Genomic DNA, 20,718 nt, shown 5'->3' on the forward strand with positions numbered 1-20,718 from the left:
CAGGGAAGCAATGGACAGCTTGTCCTGTGCTAACCCCCTGAACCTGTCTTGAAGGTCCCCCCTTTTCTCTTCTCAGTGAGCCAAAGCAGTTCTGCCTAGGTTCACTTCTTTCCTATAACATTCCCAGAGAGCCAAAGCAGCACCCCTACACTTGCTTGCTTTTTCTATCCTAAGCCCTTCCTTGTTTCACTGTCCTCCGCTTTAATAAACATAGTCTCAAATCCCACCCCCCCAAAACCTCATAAATGGTTGACACTTTCTCCCCTAAATATACAGACTTCTAGTTTTGCTTGAAAAGAAAAAAAAATCTATTAATGCTAGACCCAAATTGCTACATGGCAACAGATGGCTGGAGCCAAGAATTCCTTCTCTGGTTCTTTGCCGTCTCCACTACTTCTTACCATTTTGTGCCTGACAAACTTCTCTTATTCAGTTTAGCTTTTCTGGCTTTATACACAATCTAGTTTGTAATCCCCCAAAAGGAAAATATACCTATTCATCCTGGTTCTCAGATCCATGTTCTAATTAAGGTTATACTACCTTTTTTCTTAAAATACTTTAGTATAAATATGACTGTACTAATGTTATTAAAGACTAAAACATAGGCCAGTCATCTATGCTGTTATTCCTGTGCTTACTGGCTTTCCAGTTTAAGTGTCAGTCCATAGCACAGGGCAATTCCCACCCAAGGAAATAAGCTACAGCAAAGCTTACAAAATATCTCTGCTGCTTGTATCACAAAAGATGATCCACTGATTCAACAGAGATGTCAGTATTAGAGCTCCAAGCCAGTTTACTTGGAAATGACCTGGCTACTTAGCATTTGGGGTTTGTGGGTTTTGTTTTAAGTCTTTATTTATTTATTTTTAGAGAGGGAAGGAGGGAGAAAGTGAGAAAGAGGAACATTGATCGGAGCCACCTCCCACACGTGCCCGGAACCAGGAATTGAACCTGTGACCCTTCACCCTGACATATATAGCCCAACTTAATTTACTCTGGAGAATCCAACATGAACTTCTCCTTCCCTAAAATTGTTTAAATAATTTTTCTTTCTTTCAAACTGAGGTAAGTCCCAGGGAACGCCAAGAGCACTGGAAAAGACTTTGGCTTCACTATCACTAATACTATTTTTGAGTAAGGTATTGCTCACTTGAATTATTCCCAAAATGTCCACAACCACCTTTTCAACACTCGATATTACCACTCCCATTTTATTTATTTATTTATCACCTCTCCAGCAACGCCCACCTGGGACCTGACCTGCCACCCAGGCATGTGCCCTGACTGGGAATCAAACTGGGAACCCTTTGGCTCACAGGCTGACACTCAATCCACTGAGCCAAACTAGCCAGGGCATCACTCCCATTTTAGAGATAGAAAAACAAAGGCACAAGGAAGGGAATCACTTGCCAAATGCAACAAAGTTCAGAGAAGAACAGTGTTCCTGATACCCTGCTTTGTTTCTGGAAGCTAAACAAAAAATAAAAACAAACATAAATAAAATAAAAGCACTAACTATAAAAACAAAATAGGCCCCTGCTTAAGGTCATAAGGACAAAGGAAGACAGAAAGGGGAAGGTATTAACAATAGTTTAAATTATTACTTAATATTATTCTCACCTGCAAAATAATAAATGCCAGAAGCAGAAGACTATGATGATTACTTCAATTTACAATTCAGCAACACTTGTTGAGCAAAACATTGTATTGGTATGTGTGGGAAGTGGAATGAACTCCTCCAAATAAGGCTCTTTCGACTCCAAGTGACAATAACAGTTCTCTTAAACTGGGAGTGGCAGCCTCAGAGACTAGAAGAATGAAGTTTTGTAAAGGCTCGCCGCCACTACTTAGTTTTGTAAGGCTTCTTCTATATGACAAAGAGCCTTCAACAGAAAAGGAAATGAAAGCTTGGTCCCAACCACGATGGTATTATTTCCTTCCTTAAAACTCAGGTTTAGCTCTGACCACTGTGACTCGATAGAGCACTGTCCTGCATAGCAAAAAGTTGCCGGTTCAATTCTGTCAGGGCATGGGCACGTGCATGTGCTTGGGTTGCAGGTTCAATACTTGGATGGGGCATGTATGAGAGGTAACCAATTGATGTTTCTCTTCCTCTTTCCCCCTCCCTTCCCTTCTAGCTCTCTAAAAATAAATAGTATCTAAAAAAAAAACTCCACACAACACAAACTCATGTTTAAATCATTGCCTGTGCCCTTCATAATCATACACTTCTAGTACTTAAGACTTTTTTGATTGACAGCAACCATCTTTTTGGATCCAAGATATGTTTCTGTCCAGGGTAAATTTACCCAGCCACGATGACATTACTTTTCTATTCACATAGTGAAGTGAAAATGAAGAGAGCAGATAGGCCTCATCTAATTTTCTCTAACACTTCATTCAGGATCATTTCCCACTCCCAGGCTTTGCCTCTTTTCACTTACTCTTCCTCTAACATCATGCTGTTTGTACCCTTCTGTTCCAATCATATCCATCATTATTTTATCCACGTCTATAACTGTGCTGGTTATACAGCTTACTGATATTTTTTTCTCTTCATTCACTTATGATTGTCTTCTAAGTCATTCTATGTAAAAAATACTTCCCTACTTTTCTCTCTTCTGAATCCTTCTCAATCACACTACTTTGCAAAGAGCAAACATGTACATATTCCCTGCCCATTCTTATAATAAATACATACATCTTTAGATTCTATTAGCTAAAAGTGAATGTTTGTCAAGTACCATTTTAAATACTTCTGCATATATATGCCTTTAGGTTAGCAGCTAACACCTAGATTTTCACTAATCATGTATCCTGAATAATGCTCAGTCTTTCCTCTCAGGTCTTTTTCTTACATCTTTCGATTGAGGCCTCTGACTTAAAAAGCAACACAGGAAAAAAATAAAGCCAAAAAACTCTAGAAGCATTGGCATGTCCATATGGCAGGAGGCCTACAGAAACACACTCAGAAGATTTAGGTGAAATGTAGAAGTGGGAAAAGGAACAAAAAAGAGAGGAAGAAGTCACTAAGAGAAAGAAGAAAATAGAAATGAGAGTAAAGCAATTTCCTCCCAAGAGAAACTGATGGGGAAAACAAGCAGTAAGAGGTTCTATAGCATGTAGAGTCATATAGCCAAGGCCTAGGATAAAGTGCACATCCCCCCAGACACTTACCGTGTTGCATTTTGTGCCACACACCACCTGCCTATGATTCAGCCACTGAGATGCAAACACTTTATTAAGGGTCCCAAGGTGAAACTCTTTCTCCTTCAGGAGACTGGGAAGTTGCTGTGCTGCATAACCATACAACACACGAGAGTAGCTGGTTTCATTCTGTAGCCTGACTTCTCGGTTCTTCAGGTAGTACACTAATGATCTCTTCACTGGGGGGAGTCTTTTCCTTTTGTGAAGGGAGTGATCCCAGCCAAACTGTGGAAAGCAATATTAGAAATCAGGGTTTCGGCTACCTTCCTTCTTTCAGAACAAGGGATCCTACTGTATTAGAGAAATCACCAAGAGCTCATCCTACCGAATTTACATACAAAAGAAATACAAGAACAGGAATCTCAACTCAGACAGTCCAGCTGAACTCCTCCAACATGAAAAGACGCTGCTCCATAGTCAACCCTACCTATGAGAAAGAAGGAATGAAAAGACAAGGGAATGGAAACAGAGAGTAGGACAAAAAGTTTACTAGGCCTTTTAGGATTTAAAGATAGAGATTCCTAAAGTTATCCTTGATAGGGAAGGGAATGAGGGGCTGAATGATTGCTATACTGACCTGGGCTACATCTCTATCTAGTCCCCTTCTCCCTATCAGCCTGTATTCCCCACAAAGCATGAATTATGCAGCCCAAGGAGTCATCCCAGGTCTTCCAGGATGCAGGATCAATGGCCGCTCCCATGTCACAAGGCCCGCGCTCCAGGCAGTTGTAGAATTCGAAAATCAAACATCAACGAAGTGGAAAGCACGGGAAACCAGAGCCCGGGTACGTGTCCAACAAGGTCTTCCCCTCCAAAGAGGGCAATATAGGGATTAAATTTAGGAACTGTTTGTTCTAGGGGTCCAAGTTGTCAGCTCAGTGCCTGAGTATCCATAGCGAGACTGCTTATTAGAAACGAAATCATCCCTGCTTCTCTGAGTCCTTGTAAGGGGACTTCACTCTCCCTTTCCCTATCTTCTGGGAGGCTGTTTCCAATTCCCCTGGACCTCCTTCCTCCAAAGCTCAGATTCTGGTGTCTACTCAGGCCCCATTACCGACTGCAGGCCTTCCGCAGAACATGCCCCGTTTTCAAGTTCCCCTTTAGCTCCTCACCCCGGCCTACCTGCTCCCCAGTGAACTCTTGATGGCTCAGCCCGGACGGTATAGGCCGGACTCCGGTCTCCGGTACCCCTCCCCGACTACAGACCTCAGATCCCGGTTCCGGTCCCCTGATCTGCGAATTTTATTCCCCTCGGTGTGCCTCCACCTTATCACCCGAGTTCCAACCTCTCAGCCCTCACCTGCGGGCCCTGAGGGTCACTCCCAGCTCCCGGCGAAGCTGGCGCTTTCCGTTTCCTGCTAACTGCTTTCCGGGCCATAGTGGGCAGCGCCGCGGCGGCCCCGCAGCCACATGGGGCGGGGGAAGCGAGGGGAAGAAAGACGGCGGGTCATATACTGGGCCCCGGGGCCGCGCACCTTAGTGTGCCCGGCCCGGAAAATGGCCCGGACCCGGGGCGTCAGTAGAAAGAGGGGAGGCAGGCAGAAGGAAAAAAGGGAAGGGGGACCGAGGCTGGGAAAGGGGAAGGGGACGGGAAAGGAAAGAAGGGACGAAAAGCTTCCCGACGACCGAGTGTGGAAAGGACGGCGAGCAGCTACAACCAAAACACCCCCTCCCCCCTCCTCGTCCGTCACCCTTGCGCAGCCGCACTTCGCAGCAAGTCGCTAAAGAAGCCGCCAGTACTAGAGGGGCGGGGTTTAGAGCTCAAAGGGGAGTAAAGGTATGTCGCCTAGCGGCAGTCTGCCTATTTCTAACCGTTGTCTTGTGGCCGCGGGAGGTAGGTGACTTGAGGCAAAAGGAATCTGGGTTCCAGCCGTCAAACCTTGGACCCCTGGCCGCCCGTCTTCAGATGCCCGGAAGTGAGGACAGCTAACCTCTCTCCGGGAAGGACTTCCACGCCTTTACCCGGCATCCACCGCTGGGTATCTCCCTCCAGGTGCCTCTTGTTGCCTTTTGATCCGAACCTATGGCTCGCGGATCGGGGCGCCAAAGACTGAATATTGCAGGAAGAGATAAAACCTCTTCTCCTCGGCCCCGCTAGGTGGAGTCCGGCCCAGAATCCACGCTAGCATGGACATACATTCCCCCCTGCGGAGAACCTGCCGTGCCCGGAGCAACCAACTTAGGCCGAATACCTCGCCTCTGGCCGCCCTCTCCCCACTCTTGGAGAGCCCTGAGGCTCCATTCTCCAATCAGTCTCCTCCCTCCCTCCCCAGGCCTCCTCTCCCGCCTAACTCCCTCGTCAGCCCCAACAGGAAACAAGCCCCTCAGTCACCTTTGCTACTGCGACCTCGCTTCCCTTTAGATTCCCTGGCCTGAAGGCCACACTATCTCTTTTGTTTTATAAAATAGGTTTCACCTCGTAATTTATGTTTCTTATATCTCCCTTTCAGTCCTAAACCGAGGAATAGGGGACTACCACTGCCTGCCTCTACCTCAGGGCCCAGGGTGTATCTCCATCAGGGCAGATTGGGTTAAAATTCTGAATCATACAGAAGTGGCCTTTGGCTTTTTCACTCCAGTTAGGCTTGGCATTAACCACCAACCAAGGGGATTTCTTCAAAATCACCGTTGCCTCCATAGTCAAGAGATTCTATAGGAATTTAACTGCCAGCCTCTACATTTCTCAGGCAAAACAAAGAAGAAACACCTTACAAGGAGTCAGAAATGCTTCCTTATGGCTGACCAGGCTCAGGCTGCAGTGCCCAGTTACCTGCTGGTCCCTTCAGGCTTCAGGCCTCATACCTCCAGGGAGCTCTGTTGGCCCATTTGAAGTTCTGTTTCCAAGGAGATTTGGGTTTGTTTGCCAAGCTGAACCAGAGACCCACATTGAGACAGGATCCTCCCCCATCACAAGTCAGCACTGCCACTAACCACTAATGCCACCTTGGAAAAAGGCAGCCCCATCTTACTTGGTCAGGCCTATTCCTTCAGAGACATGCACACAGTGGATGGGTCAGCAGTGACTCATTGTCCTTTTTTGAGCCTGTTCCAGTTCTGTCTTGCCTCACAATGCCCTGGATGACCCAGTAGTCCATTGAGCAAGAGTTTGGAATTCCTTTAAGAATCTCAAGGTCATGCTGGGCTGGGCTTGAATTCTGGTTTCCTCTACCCATATCGGAGGCTACAGACTCATCCTCAAGGTTGGCACACTTCCTCTTACACCCCAAGAACTATCTCTAAATGCACCTCACAGCAGAGCTCACCATTTCTTTGGAGATAAAATGAAGATTCACTTGGAAGTTTAAAAATTCACAGTTGCTTTTAAAGATTTTATTTACTTATTTTTAGAGAGAGAGAGAGGAAAGGAAAGAGAAAGAGAGTGAGAAACATCGATGTGAAAGAGAAACATTGATCTTTTGCGTCTTGTATGTGCCCCTACCAGGGACCAAACCCACAACCTAGGCATGTGCCCATACCAGGAATCAAACCATCAACCTTTCACTTTACAGGATGATGCCCAACCACCTGAGCCCCATCAATCAGGGCTGCAATTCGTTTTAAAAGACTGGTATTTTGATGTCTCTTGCCATGTCTGTAAGTTGGAAACAATCATAGTGATACTTTGCCCTGACTCGGAACAAATTGGTAATACATTTTGAGAGCTTTGTGCTGTCAATATACCAACTTTAAGTTATGCAAGTATCCAGATTAAAAGTATTTTAGCATTAATTTAAATATTAATAATAATAATAATAAAGGACGGATAATACCAAGCATTAGGGAGGAGGTAGAATGACTGGAACTTATATTTATTGCTAGTAGGCATATAAACTGGCGCAATTTGGAAAAATCTGTGGAACTACCTATTAAAACTAAATGTGTACCTTATGGTCCAGCAGTCCTACTTCTGGTTATAAGCTCAACAGAAATGGGTGTTCATAGCCACCAAAGAGCACTTATAAGAATATTTAAAGCAGTTTTATTTATAATAGTCCTATATTGGAAATAGTTCAAATATTAACCAATAGTAGAAAAAGTAAATTTGTGTTCCCATGATCTCATCGGTTTCAGTAATTTGCTATAATGGCTCACAAAACTCGAGGAAATACTCTACTTATCATTACTGCTTGGTTATAAAGGATATTATAAAGGATATAAGTGAATAGCCAGATCAAGATATATAGGGTGAGTCCAGAGGGTCCCGAGAACAGGACTTCCCTTTGATGTTCAGGGTGTTCCACCCTCTTGGCACATGGATACATCCACCAATTCTGACACTTGCCATACTGCATAGTTTAGGGTTTATATGGAGGTTCTGTTATACAGGCACAATTGATTAAATCATTAGCCACTGGTAATTAATTCAGTCCCCAGTCCCTCTCCACTTCCCAGAGGTTGTGGGGGCTGAGGCTGAAAGTTCCAACCCTCAAAACACATGGGTGGTTCCTCTGGCAACCCATTTGGAAACCATTAGGGGCCTGTATCAAGTCATTCCATTAATATAAATTCAGTTTTGTTGAAAGGGATGTATTATAAATAACAAAAGATGCTCCTGTCAGCATTATCACTTAGGAAATTATAAGAGTTTTAGAATCTCTTGTGCCAGGAATCAGTGACAAAGACCAAATATATATATTTCTTACTATATCACAATATTACAGTAATAGAAGTCAAAATAGTCATTACCTTGGTGGTTACTGAGAGGCAAAGCCAGGGAGGCTTCTGGTGTGCCGGGAATACATTTTATTGAGTTTAGACAGAGAAAGGAAGGGGAGAGAGTGAGAGATTGAATTGTTCCACTTATTTATGCATTCATTGGTTGCATTTTGTATATGCCCTGACCAGGAATGGAACCCACAACCTTGGTGTACCAGGATGACATTCTAACCAACTGAGCTACCCAGCCAGGGCTGAAATTTCTATATCTTGATCTTACTAGTGTACAGTAATTGGTGATTATACTAGTGTACAGATATGTAAAGATTTGTACAGTTTATATAAGTGTACTTAAGTTCAGTCATGGCCACTTAATGACAGATATGTTCTGAGAAATGCATCACTAGGTGATTCTATAGTTTTGTGAAGGTAATAGAATATACTTACACAAACCTAGATGGTATAGCCTACTGCATTCCGAGGTTGCATTCATTGTATTGCCTATTGCTCCTAGTGAAAAACCTGTACAGCATATTAAAGTACTGAATACTGTAAGTAACTGCAACAAATGATATTTGTGTATCTAAACTAATCATATAAAAGACATAGTACCTGGCTGGCGTAGCTCAGTGGATTGAGTGCGGGCCTGCGAACTAGACGATCGCGGTTTGATTCCCAGTCAGGGCACATACCTGGGTTGCAGGCTGGTTCCTTGCAGGCTAACTACCAGCAGGGGACGCACAAAAGGCAACCATACATTGATGTTTCTCTCCCTCTCTCCTTCCCCTCTAAAGATAAATAAATAAATAAAATCTTTAAAAAAAAAAGACATAGTATTGGATTGGCCAAAACATTAGTTTTTTTGTGTGTGTGTAAGATGGCTGCAGTAGCACTTAGTTGTCTTTAACGTCATTTGAAACAATTTTGTTAAATTGTATTGTGATGGCTGTCATATCAGTGTGCATTTAAAAAACAACTTACCAAAATTGATGAGTTTTTGTGTAGCCATTTTAATATTGAAGATGGGAGAAAAACTAAACGGACTTTTTGGCCAACCCCCAAAATGGTATAAAAAATAAAAAATGATACACTTATATAGTGCTTACAGGACTGGAAGTTGCTCTGAATGAGTCAGTGAATGAATGTAAAGGCCTAGGACATTACTGTAGGATTTATGAACACTGTACACTTAGGCTGTACTCAATTTATTTAGCATTTCTTTTTTGCCCTGATTAGGATGGCTTAGTTGGTTGGATGTCATTCTGCAAAGCAAAAGGTTGCTGGTTCAATTCCCAGTCAGGGCACATGCCTAGGTTGTGGATTCGGTCCCTGGTCAAGGCACATACAAGAAGCAACTGATCAATGTTTCTCTCCCTCTCTTTCTCCCTCCCTTCCCCTCTCTCTCTAAAAAAAAGTAATAATTAAAATAATAAAACGTTTTCTTTCTTCAATTATAAAATAACCTTAGTTTTATTATAACTCTCTAACTTAAATTTTTAACTTTCCTATTTTCTTGTAATAACACTTAGCACAGATACATTATACAGCTATACAAAAATATTTTTATATGCCCTTATTCTATAAGCTTTTCCCTATTTAAACATTTTTAATGTTATTTTTTTAGTTTTTAAATTCTTTTGTTAAAAAGTAAGACACAAACACACATTAGCCTACGCCTACACGGGGTCATCAGGAGCATCAACATCACTGTCTCCCACCTCCACAGCTTGTCCCACTGGAAGGCCTTCAGGGGCAGTAACACCCGTGGAGCTGTCATTTCCTGTGGTAACAATGCCAACTTCTGGAGGACCTGGCACAGGCTCTGCTTGAGGAGTGTCACTCTTTTCAGAAATATGTCCATGTGGGTTTGCTTGGTTTGTTTCTTTCTCCATCACAGATTTGCATGTAAGCAGATAATGTAGCATAAACATTCTTATGAATGAAAAACTTGCAGTGTTGGAGTCCATGTTTTCAATTTTTTAAGGAGCTTCATAAGGTATGCAAAAGCTTTTACTAAGCTTTTTGTGGATTGTGGATTTTCTTGGGGGTTCTTTTTCTCTCTCACGATTTTCTTTTCTCTTGTCTGTTCTTCAGCTACATGTTCCTGTTCCAGTTCCAACTCCTCATTAGTCAATTCCGCAGAAACCACCTCTAGGAGCTCCTCACTGTCACCTTCATCCACACCCAGGTTGTTTTCCATCTCAGCAGCCTTTCCATTTCCAATAGCCTTGTTGGTTTTTGCAACCTTCTCATGCTTGGCAAATCCTTTGAAATCACAGATGAACCTCTTGAGGGTCTTCTTCCAGATGTCATTCTCACACTTGTTGGTGACACCACCCCAAGCTCAAGCAAAGTTCTTTTTTTCTTCTTCTTTCTTTCTTTTCTTTTTTTACTTTTATTAGTATTTATTTTATGCTGAATTTACTCCTGGGCCATAAGCTTTTGTTTTTTCCATTTCTTCTGGGATATCTTTTTCTTCTGTGCAACTTCCTCTTCTGGTTTAGGAACAATCTGCTCTTTTTCAGTAAGGATCATCACAGTGTGGCATGGAGAGCTCATGTATGGGTTAGTCCTCCCATGAGCTCTGTAAGTTCTACGCTGCATCTTGGGAGCTTTGTTCACCTGAGCTCAATGACCGGAGAATCTACATCTAAACCTGTGGGTTCAACATTACTCTCTGCATTTTTAAGTGTGTGAAGCAAAAACTCAGCACTCTTTTTAGGCCATCAACCCTGTGTCCAGCCCCACTGTTTGGCCTGGGCACACCTACCAACTCCAGCACTGTATCAATAGAGTGGAACATATTGCTTCTTTAAAGTAACATCTTTCAGATACTTGGTGGCTTTTCAAATGTGCATACCCTTGATGGCCTGGGCAGTTTCATGAGTGTTCTTGAAAGTGAACATGATTATTTGAACTTCTTCATTTGCATGATTTTGTGGGGTTTTCTGGGTCAAGTGAATAGCAAATCATCTTCAGGGATCACCTCTGGTCGCTTTCTAGAAGAGATGTCTTAAGCAAGGTTCCTGATGCAGTCATAGATGTTGTAATACTCCTAGAATTGTATCAGTGTCTTCCTCGATTTCAGTAATAGCCTGGGCAATGAGGTGGGAGGCTTTAAAAGCTGCTTTAACTCCTTTACCCATTGATTGGATCTAAGAGTGCAATTTGGAGGGAGAACCACCACTGTGGTTTTGGGATAAAGACCACCAATAAAAGGAGAATGTCCAAAAGCATTATCAACAATATGCAGAATCTTGAAAGGTATGTTATTTTCCAAGTAGTACATCTCCATTTCATGGCACAACAATTCAGAAGAGCATCTTGGAAGAGGAGCTTGGTCATCCATGACTTCTTACTGTTCCTGTACTATACTGGCAGCATGTGCTTACTGATATGCCTGAAGGCCCTGGGGTTCTCACTGTGCCAGGTCACAAACAGTTTCAATTTGTAGCCTGCAACATTTCCCCCACGCAAGACTGTCGTCCTGTCCTTAGAAGCCTTGAAATTTGGTATGGACTTGGCCTCCTTAATAGATGAAAGTCCTTTCAGACATCTGTTTCTGGAATATGGAGGTTTCATCCATACTGAATATTTGTCCTGGCAAGTAATTTTCCCCCACAATCAGCACATCTAGAGTTTCCAAAAATTCTTCAGCTGCCTTCATACCAGAACTCTTAGACTCACCAGTCACTTTTTTATTACCTAATGGATAACAATTTTTATCTTTTTATTATAAATTAAAATTTTTTTATTTATTGATTTGAGAGAGAAATATTGATTTGTTGTTCCACTCATTTATGCATTGATTACTGTATGCTTCTATATGCCCTGACTTGTGATAGAACCTGCAATTTGATGTATCACAATGACAATCTAGCCAACTGAGCTACCAGAGCTTGCTTTAATTTCCTTTAAAAAAAAAATGTAGGCTAGCCCTGGCTGGTGTAGCTCAGTGGATTGAGCTTGGGCCTGCGAACCACATGATTGCGGTTCGATTCCCAGTCAGGGCACACGCCTGGGTTGCAGGTCAGTTCCCAGCAGGGGACTCACGACAGGCAACCATACATTGATATTTCTCTCCTTCTCTCCTTTCCTTCCTCTCTAAAGATAAATAAATAAAATCTTTTAAAAAAGAATTAAAAAAATGTAGGCTGGATTTAGTGACTGACTTCTAATGCATAGAGTATGGGAAGAGAAAAATAGTAACCTTTAGAGTAGAGAAACCTAGCAGATACATCCTAACCAACTGATCAAGGTTAACTTCAATAATATTAATTCACATTGATATTAATACTTCCTGATGTGATGTGATGAGGAGGGTCCTTAATCTCTATGGCATTCTTCCCCCAAATTTTTATCTCTAATACAATAGTGAGAAAATATCAGGAAAACCTAAATTGAGGAAATTCTACAGCGTACTTGCCCAGTACTCTTCAAAAGTGTCAAGATCATAAGAGACAAAGAAAGACTGAGCAACTGTCACATACTGAAGCAAGTCTAAGGAGACTTGACATCTGGAAGTAATATGGTATCATGGACTGGATTCTGAACATAAAAAAAGACATTAGTGAAAAAATTGGAGAAATATGAATAAAATTAATAGCATTGTATAAAATAGTTTCTTGTTTTGATAAATATACCATGGTTATGTAATTAGGACAAGTGGGGTAAAGAATGTGCTTCCTATGCTATTTTGTAACTTCTATAAATCTATAAATCTAAATTTATTTAAAAATGGTTATAGCATTGTCTCAGTACACCAAGGTTGTAGGTTTGATCCCCAGTCATGGCACATACAAGAATCAACCAATGAATGTATAAAGAGGTGTAACAACAAATCAATCTCTCTCTTTCCCTTTCGCCCCCTTCCTCTCTCTCTCTCTAAAAAATCATTTCAAAATGGAGAGTTAAAAAATAAAAATAAATGAATCAATAAGGAATCCTAAGAAGGATTTCCTAAACTGGAAAGGTATAGTTATTGAGGAGAAAAAATCTCAATTAAAAAGATATACTGTCTTAAATGAACACAAGCAGAGAATTAACAAATTAGAAGGTGATTCTAAGAAACTCACCCAGAGAATAACAGAGATAAAGTATAATAAAAAGGCATGGAAGACAGGAGTGGCATTATTGAAAATGGCAGTGTATGAAGCCCATCTCTCCTCAGAAACACTGAAAAAACCTGGCAAAAAGAGTTTCAACCTTTCCAGATCTCTGGGAGCTAGTCAAAAGTTTACCTCAACCAAGTGAATGTTTAACCAGGAGGAAGCTCACTGAAACAAGTAGGAAATTTTTGTGTTGTTTTTACTTACCCTTGTTCTACTCTCTTCATTTGGTCAAAGCAATCTTAAAGATAGCCACCTATCCTGAAAGAATATATGCACCCCTTTGTTCACTGATGCATCATTTACAATAGCCAAGATATGGAAGCAACCCAAGTGCCCATAAATAGATGAGTAGATAAGAAACCGGTGGTACATATACACAGTGGAATACTACTTGGCCATAAAAAATAATGAAGTTTTATTTTTTGCAACAGCATGGATGGATCTAGAAAGTATTATACTTAACAAAATGAGTTAGACAGAGAAAGACAAATACCAAATGATTTCATTTATATGTGGAACCTAAAGAAGAAAATAAATAAAATAGAAACAGACTCACAGATACAGAGAACAGACTGACAGTTGTCAGAGGGGATAGGGGTTGGGGGCTGAGTGGAAAAGGTGAAGGGATGAAGAAGTACAAATTAGTAGTTATAGAATAGTCATAGAGATGTAGATTATAGAATAAGGAATATAGTCAATAATATCATGGTAACTATGTATGGGGCCAGGTGGGTACTTAAAACATTGAGGGGACTACTCTGTAAAGTACATACTTTTTTAAAAAGTTGTATTTATTGATTGGTTTTAGAGAGTAGAAGAGAGAAAGAGAGAGAGAGAAACACTGGGCTTGTTGTTCCACTTATTTATACACTCATTGGTGATTGTTGTATGTGCTCTGACTGGGGATTGGACGTGCAACCGTGATGTATTGAGATGATGCTCTAACAACTAAGCTACTCAGCCAGAGCTAATGTAAGTAATTTTCTTTCTTAATTAAAAAATATTTTATTTATGTATTTTTAGAGAGAGGGGAGGGAAGGGAGAACGAGAGGAAGAGGAACCTCAATATGTGGCTGCCTATCACACTCCCAACTGGGCACCTGGCCCCCAACCCGGGCATGTGCCCTGACTGGGAACAGAACCAGTGACCCTTTGGTTCATAGGTTGGTGCTAAATCCACTGAGCCACACCAGCCAGGACTAAAGTAATTAATTTTCTAATCACTAGGCTGTACATCTGAAACTAACACAGAATAATTTTGGATGTAAACTATAATTGAAAAATAAAGAGATAAATATAAAATAAACACTGCCTTAAAAGAAAATAAACAGTCTCATATGTTAAAAAGAAAAATTAAAAAAGAGGGCAACCCATGTTTTCAGTGTGGATACCTGTTTCTGGAAGACCTTGTTACAAAGGACTAGAGTTTGTCTTCTTGACCTGACTGGGGTTTTACTTGAGGACTGATGCAAAGGGCTTCCCTTTTTTTCACCTACCAGGTGAAAAAAACCTATCAGGGCAGAGGGACTATATAAGAGGACTTTCCCTAAAAACATGAAAGACAAATGAACAAATTGCTGTTCTTTAGGCAAAACAAAAAACATTGCAGCAAAAATAGATATACCAAAAGCCTGAGAGGAAATTCTAGAAGTGAGATTTGGGGGCACATAAAGGCTTTGAAAGGTTTTTGTGTATACTGGATAGTCTAGAAAGTCATATACATGGGAAAGGAAGGACACATCCTTAGAGAACTAAGACCATAAGCTTTCACCTTTGTCTGATGTTTAGGCTCAGAGCACACATGAAGTAGAGGTCACGGTAGAGCTGCAAACAACTTTGCTAAGGGTGGAAGGAGTGATCTGACACAGATCACAGCCAAGACCTGGAGTTTTGTTTTATTTTTTTCTTCTTTTCTGATTTTTTCTTTCTTCCTTCATTCCAGTCCTCCAGGCATTTAGGAATGTCTCTGTTAAACTATAATTTAAAAACATAGTTACATAGGAGAAGTCCATTTAGGGGTTTCTAATTTCCCAACACTATAATTGTATTTCTAACTTTGCCTCAAAAGTTCAGAAAAGAGAATGTTCACTAAATCAGCAATCCTTTTTTAGGCCCTACTATGTGATAGGTGTGGTAGACAGCAGAGATTTGACTTGGACTTTATTTCTGCCCTGAATTCATGGGTTAGTAGGGGAAACCATCTAACTAAAATACCAGTCTAAGGGCCATAAGAATTTTGGAAAAGGGTCTGGCTGGATAGCTCGGTTAGAGCATCATCCTGATATGCCAAGGTCCTGTGTTCTATCTCCAGTCACGGCACATGCAAGAGCAACCAATAAATGCACAAATAAGTGCAACAACTAATCAATATTTCTCTCTCTCAAGTCCATTTTTTAAAAAAGTATGCAAAGGACCATGGAAGCTCAGTGAGGGAAGAGGTTAAGGAATAGCTTCTCTTTCTTTCTTTCTTTCTTTCTTTCTTTCTTTCTTTCTTTCTTTCTTTCTTTCTTTCTTGGAATGGCCTCTTAAAAGAGATCACAGAAGCTAATTTTTGATGGATGCAGAGTTTCAAGGGATAATGGGTAGAAGCTGACTTTAATTGTAAGGGTGAAGGAGTGTGATTGCAATATACCCATCTGCCCGTAATGAAGTAATAAATTCCCCCCTAGGTTTAGCCAGGTGCTTGGCAGTCAGCTATAGTACATTTTTAACCTCTTTTGCAGCTATGTATGACAATGTGACTATATTCTGGCTACCCAAAGGAAAGTGAGTGGAAATGTTGTTGGCAGTTCTCAGGTCACACTTTTATTAGGAAGCAGCTTGACTTTCTCTTCCTCTTCCCAGTGTAGTAATAGTGGGTCAACTTTAACTCTGTGGCCAGAGTGTAATACCATGAGTGGAATAACAAGTTGGACAGAACTGAGTTCCAGGGAACAAAGCCCCAACCAGTCCTGCATGGTCTGTCAGTTCAGACTTTTACCTGGAAGAGAAACAGAACTACTTTGATTAAGCCACTGATACTTTTGTCACCATCTAGTCAATATCTTAACTAATAAAAGCAGTAATAAGAGAAGAAAGGCAATAAGAATGAAACCTATGTAGAAAGTCAAACTTTGTCTTTTCTTCTCTTTTTTTCTTTCCCACCTCTCTTCTAATCCATCATTCATTTTCTGAAGTTATATGTATGTGTACACACACACAGACACACACACACTTCTCCCTATCTCACTGGTTCCAGATTTTTAGTTCCAGATATGTTAACAGACTTATACCTTTTGTGGTTTTCCTGCTTAATCCAGATCCCAGTGAAATAGCCTTCAGGAGGGAAACCATGTCTTCTCTCGGAGGCTCTCACCAGATCACAGCGAGGCAGTAGGCATCTGGCCAACCAGTGGACAGGCACATCTCTTTGGTCACCGTGGGCAGAGGGTATTGTTTCCTGTGTACAGTAGGATTTGTAGGGAATAGAGGAGCAGTATCATTCCTAGGCAGCCTTCTCTCTTTTCATAAAAGGGCATTTTGAGGAAGTCTTCAATGTGGCAATCCCAAATGCCTTATGTTCCCCTCTTGCATCAAAAACTTCTAATTTCTCACCCTGACCGGTGTGGCTCAGTGTGTTGAGCCTCATCCCACAAACCTAAAAGTCATTAGTTTGATTCTCGGTCAGGGTACACGCCTGGACTGCAGGCCAGGTCCCTGCTTGGGGTGTGCGAGAGGCAACTGATCAATGCTTCTCTTCCTCTCTTTCTCCCTCCCTTCCCCTTTCTCCAAAAATAAACAAACAAAATCCTTAAAAAAGCAAACTTCTAGTTTCTCTACATTACCTTACAGGGTATTGTAATATTGTTTTGGTCTTTCTAGTATCCTTACATTTGGTAACAGAATCTAATTTTACTCTTAATTATAATTCATGTGGTTAGACCTGAGGCTGTCCCAGCCATTTGACTAGGGTTGAATCGTAATATAGTTTGTAATCTAGTCCTAGCCCAAACTGGAGGTATTAGTAAAAAAAAAAAGGCTTTCAAAATACTGGGATTACTGCACTAGGAGAACTTAAGGCTGGAGCTGCTGGGATCAATTTGCCATACCATGGAGCGAGCCTATCTGTGAGTAAAATCAGCGCTGAGGAAAACAGAGCCAAGAGATAGAAGTCTCTGGCAGGGAACCTCATACTCTGTTCTAGTTTACAACCCTTTATGCTTCTTAAAACACTATCGCAGCCCTGTTCTGCTTGAACCTTTCGAAAACCCTGAGAAACAGACAGTGTCATCCACATTCTAGAGAGGACGAATTTGAGACTCAAAGAGGTAAAGCAACTTACAAAAGCCACATAGCAAATTACTGGCAGAGGCAGAATGAAAACCATGTCAATTGCTACCCAATCCAACAGTTTTCCCCCTACATTACACTGTTAGGGACATTTTACCCTCTGTAGTGGGGAGATGAATACAATGCCCCATCACACTCCAGGAAGTCATTCTAGGCACAGGTAGCTCTGGTAAGTCATTTATCCCTCTGGTGCTTTGTAAAGCCGCTGTCCTTGGTCAGAGTCAAGGGGTATCTCTTACATGTGATCTTGCACACCTCTTGCTATGAGTGCACAGTCAGTGCTAGTGACAAAGGGTTCTCTCACCCTTCATAACTACTTAACGATGGGGCCAGAATCAAGCAGTAATTACTATTCCAGGCTCCCAGGTCAAGTCTTAACATTACTGAGTATGTTAATAATGGAGTTTTTCTACTGTTAATGGGAATTCAGCCGAAATAATCAGTAAGAACCCATAGGAGAGAAATTTCTGCCTGCAGCCAATAGATCATATTTCAGCCAATTATCCTTAATATGTGAGACAGATGGGAGTGGGTACGGACCAGAGAAAGAGGCAAAGTATGAAACCTGATTCAGGAAATCGTAAAAGAGGGAGATGAGCAACCCTAGTGCATCTGGGAAGGAATGTCAAGATGTAGCACTTTGCCCAAGCAAGAACCTTTCATATCTTCCATGTTTTTCCCTCCCTCCCTCCCCCTCTTTTTTTTTTTTTTTTTTTAGCAGTTTGTCTGAACAGGGNCCCTCTTTTTTTTTTTTTTTTTAGCAGTTTGTCTGAACAGGGATTAAAAATGCTGGGGATTTCTCCAATTACTGGGAAGTAATAGGGGAACTCACAGTTGGAAAATTTTTAGTTTTAAGTTATAGTTAATAAGCTTAGTAATTATGCATGTAAAAAGCTGTTGTTTTGGGAACTGAACATATGACTCACCTTGACTCCAGGACATCACAAGCAATTCAACTTTTGTGCCCCAGGAGGACTACAAGCAATCAAGGTGATGTTTGAGCCATGTGTTCTAGGAAGAGATGTCTGCTGCCCAGGACACAGCTAGAGAATCACTGGTCAGCAGATGAAAAAATGCTAGGAGAATTGCTGGACTGCAGCTTTTATCTGATTAACCTTTTCCCTAAATTCCAAACCCTGTACCTACACTCTTTTTTTCTCCTTATAAAAAACATTGGCTTGAAATGAAATGTAAGACAGTGGTCTTCAGGGTACATAACCTGCCACCTTCTCAGATCGCTGGCCATCTGAATAAAGAACCCATAAAGATTCGATCCTTGTCTCTGCTTATTGGTTCTGGCAGTGACAGGCAGCACAAATGCTGGCTTTTCCGGTTTCAGAAGACCATCTGTGCCTCACTTTGACTAATGAGTCCCTGTTTGGATGAAGGAACCACGGCTAATCTGGCTAGTTCTCCCATTCTCCAGCCTTCCACTCTCCATCCCTTACCATCTGGCTAATGGGATCAGTTTTGTCAGAGGAGGGCTGGAACATGGAGGTCTAGGCAGAAATTCTCCCTTCCCAGCTGTTCCCTGATACCCTGGGGACTGGCAAACATCAGAGTACCATTTGACATCAGCCCACTCTTGACCACCAATCAATATCCAAGTACTGCATCTGGGTGGAAACCTACTCTGGCTGAAGGAGTATTTCCCCCCCTCCATGACGAATTTGCATCTTTATCTCCCTTTTGCAGACCTGACTCAAGCTGAAGCCTGAGTCATCAGGGTGATCATGGGAATCTTTTTTCTATACTTAAATGCAGTTTAATGACATGATAGAACAATTTTAGTAATGATGTTATATTGATCTGGTTAAAATAATGTATTCCTTGTAATGAAATATCATGAGCAAAATTGGATTTTCCAGATTCCATTTTTTTTCTGCCACTGAGCAGCAATTTTTCTTGAACTTTATTTCATCTATTCCTCCCTGCTGTTCCAAGAATATGGGGAAGAAATAAAATAGAGCTAAACATGAACCAAGAGGAATAAAAAATGAAGAAATTTGCTAGTTTTTCTAATCAACATCTTTTTAAAAATATTTTTATTTACTTACTTTTAGAGAGAGGGGAAGGGAGGGAGAGAGGGAGAGAGACATTAATGTGCAAGAGATATCAGTTGCCTCTTGAACATCCCCAACCGGGAACCTGGCCTGCAATCCAGGCATGCAGAAGTAAAAGAAAATAAAATAAATATTAAATAAATCTAAAACAACAACTTATAATTTGGTACCATTTAAATTTTACATCTATTGTTTTGTCTGCTTGAGCTTACAGGGCTAACTCTATTAAACTGCACTGACCTATACTAGTCCTTCAACATTTTTTCCCTTCCATTAGTTTTAATGTATTTAAATATGGAGTCTCAGCAAAAATTATTTTGTCTGGCCTCCTTCCCTCACATTAAAAGTCTTGAACACCGCCCTGACCAGTGTAGCTCAGTTTGTTGAGCCATCAACCCACAAAGCAAAAGGTTGCCAGTTGGATTCTGTGTCAGGGCACATGCCTAGGTTATGGGTTTACTCCTGGTCAGGATGTGCAGGAGAGGCAACCAATCGATGTTTCTCTCTCACATCAGTGTTTATCTCCCTCTCTCCCCCTCTCTAAAAATAAATAAATAAAAATCTCTTTAAAAGTTGTCAGCGCTAACATGGTTTCTAACAGCTCAGGGCTGCATTCCTAGGATAATGCCACATAACTCCCTCTAAAGCACTTGCCTGAGAGAGCTCAAGGCTGCCAAAAGAATTTATTCTATTGAACACCTGACAATAGGCCCTTGACTACTATTTCCCAGAGTATTTACTAAAAAGGGCTTACAATTTTGAATCTTTCTTCTGTCCCTTTGAGATTGACCCATATCTCTTATAACTCCAAAGTGTCTTTCTCAAGAACCTGAAAGTGATTTCTTTGAAACATAATCATCAGCAAGGATAGGGCTTCCTCTTTCAGTCTCTGTGGAAAGATAGAATCCTAACTTAGATAATTGTTAGCTAAAAGACAGAGTTGGCTTAATCGGCATTTACACTGACCAAACCTTTTGTAATTTTTCAGTTCCCTAACTTTGCTCAGGCCCCCTTCTTCCCCCTGCTTCCTCACTCCCTCATTCTCTCTTTAATATGTGCCATCACCTCTGTATCAGTCAAAGCTGAGTTTGGTTCACCTTGGACTATCTTCTTTATTGCAGTAGTATATTACCAATTAAAATATGTCTTTACCACTTTAGTGTCCACCTTTGCTTGTCTTTGACAAATTTTTTCACCAGTCTTATGGAGTGAAGAACTTTGACAAGTTCTTTCACCCGATTCACATGTGGCTTAGTATTCAGCCTCAGACTCAATAGGACCTCTATGTATATTTCTGGTTCTTTTTTCCCCATGTAGCTCTTTCTTCTCTCCCATCCTGCTCTGCGGCTGCC

General features: G+C 41.2%; 1 protein-coding gene and 1 pseudogene across 3 annotated transcripts in view; both read right to left on the bottom strand.

Moving 5' to 3' along the window:
* The window catches only part of DCAF12 (DDB1 and CUL4 associated factor 12), a 34,254-nt gene extending 29,349 nt beyond the window's left edge, over positions 1–4,905 (bottom strand). Inside the window, exons 1-2 of one of the 3 annotated variants that reach the window (XR_005064952.1) lie at positions 4,508–4,905; positions 3,178–3,432 (exon numbers count right to left, since the gene is read on the bottom strand). Coding sequence is in view for 2 of the 3 variants with exons in the window: in XM_037035716.1 (XP_036891611.1) it covers positions 3,178–3,432; positions 4,508–4,585 (333 nt within the window). In the remaining variant the exon portion in view is untranslated. The remainder of the gene's footprint in view (positions 1–3,177; positions 3,433–4,507) is intronic. The other 2 variants (XM_037035716.1, XM_037035717.1) reach the window with 2 other exon arrangements.
* Positions 4,906–10,284: 5,379 nt separating this feature from the next.
* On the bottom strand, positions 10,285–10,836 carry LOC118979734 (60S ribosomal protein L17-like; annotated as a pseudogene).
* Between the last annotated feature and the right edge of the window lie 9,882 nt (positions 10,837–20,718).

This window comes from Sturnira hondurensis, unplaced genomic scaffold (assembly GCF_014824575.4).
Source record: "Sturnira hondurensis isolate 20B ecotype Veracruz unplaced genomic scaffold, ASM1482457v3 Scaffold0022566, whole genome shotgun sequence".
NCBI classification, from domain to species: domain Eukaryota; kingdom Metazoa; phylum Chordata; class Mammalia; order Chiroptera; family Phyllostomidae; genus Sturnira; species Sturnira hondurensis.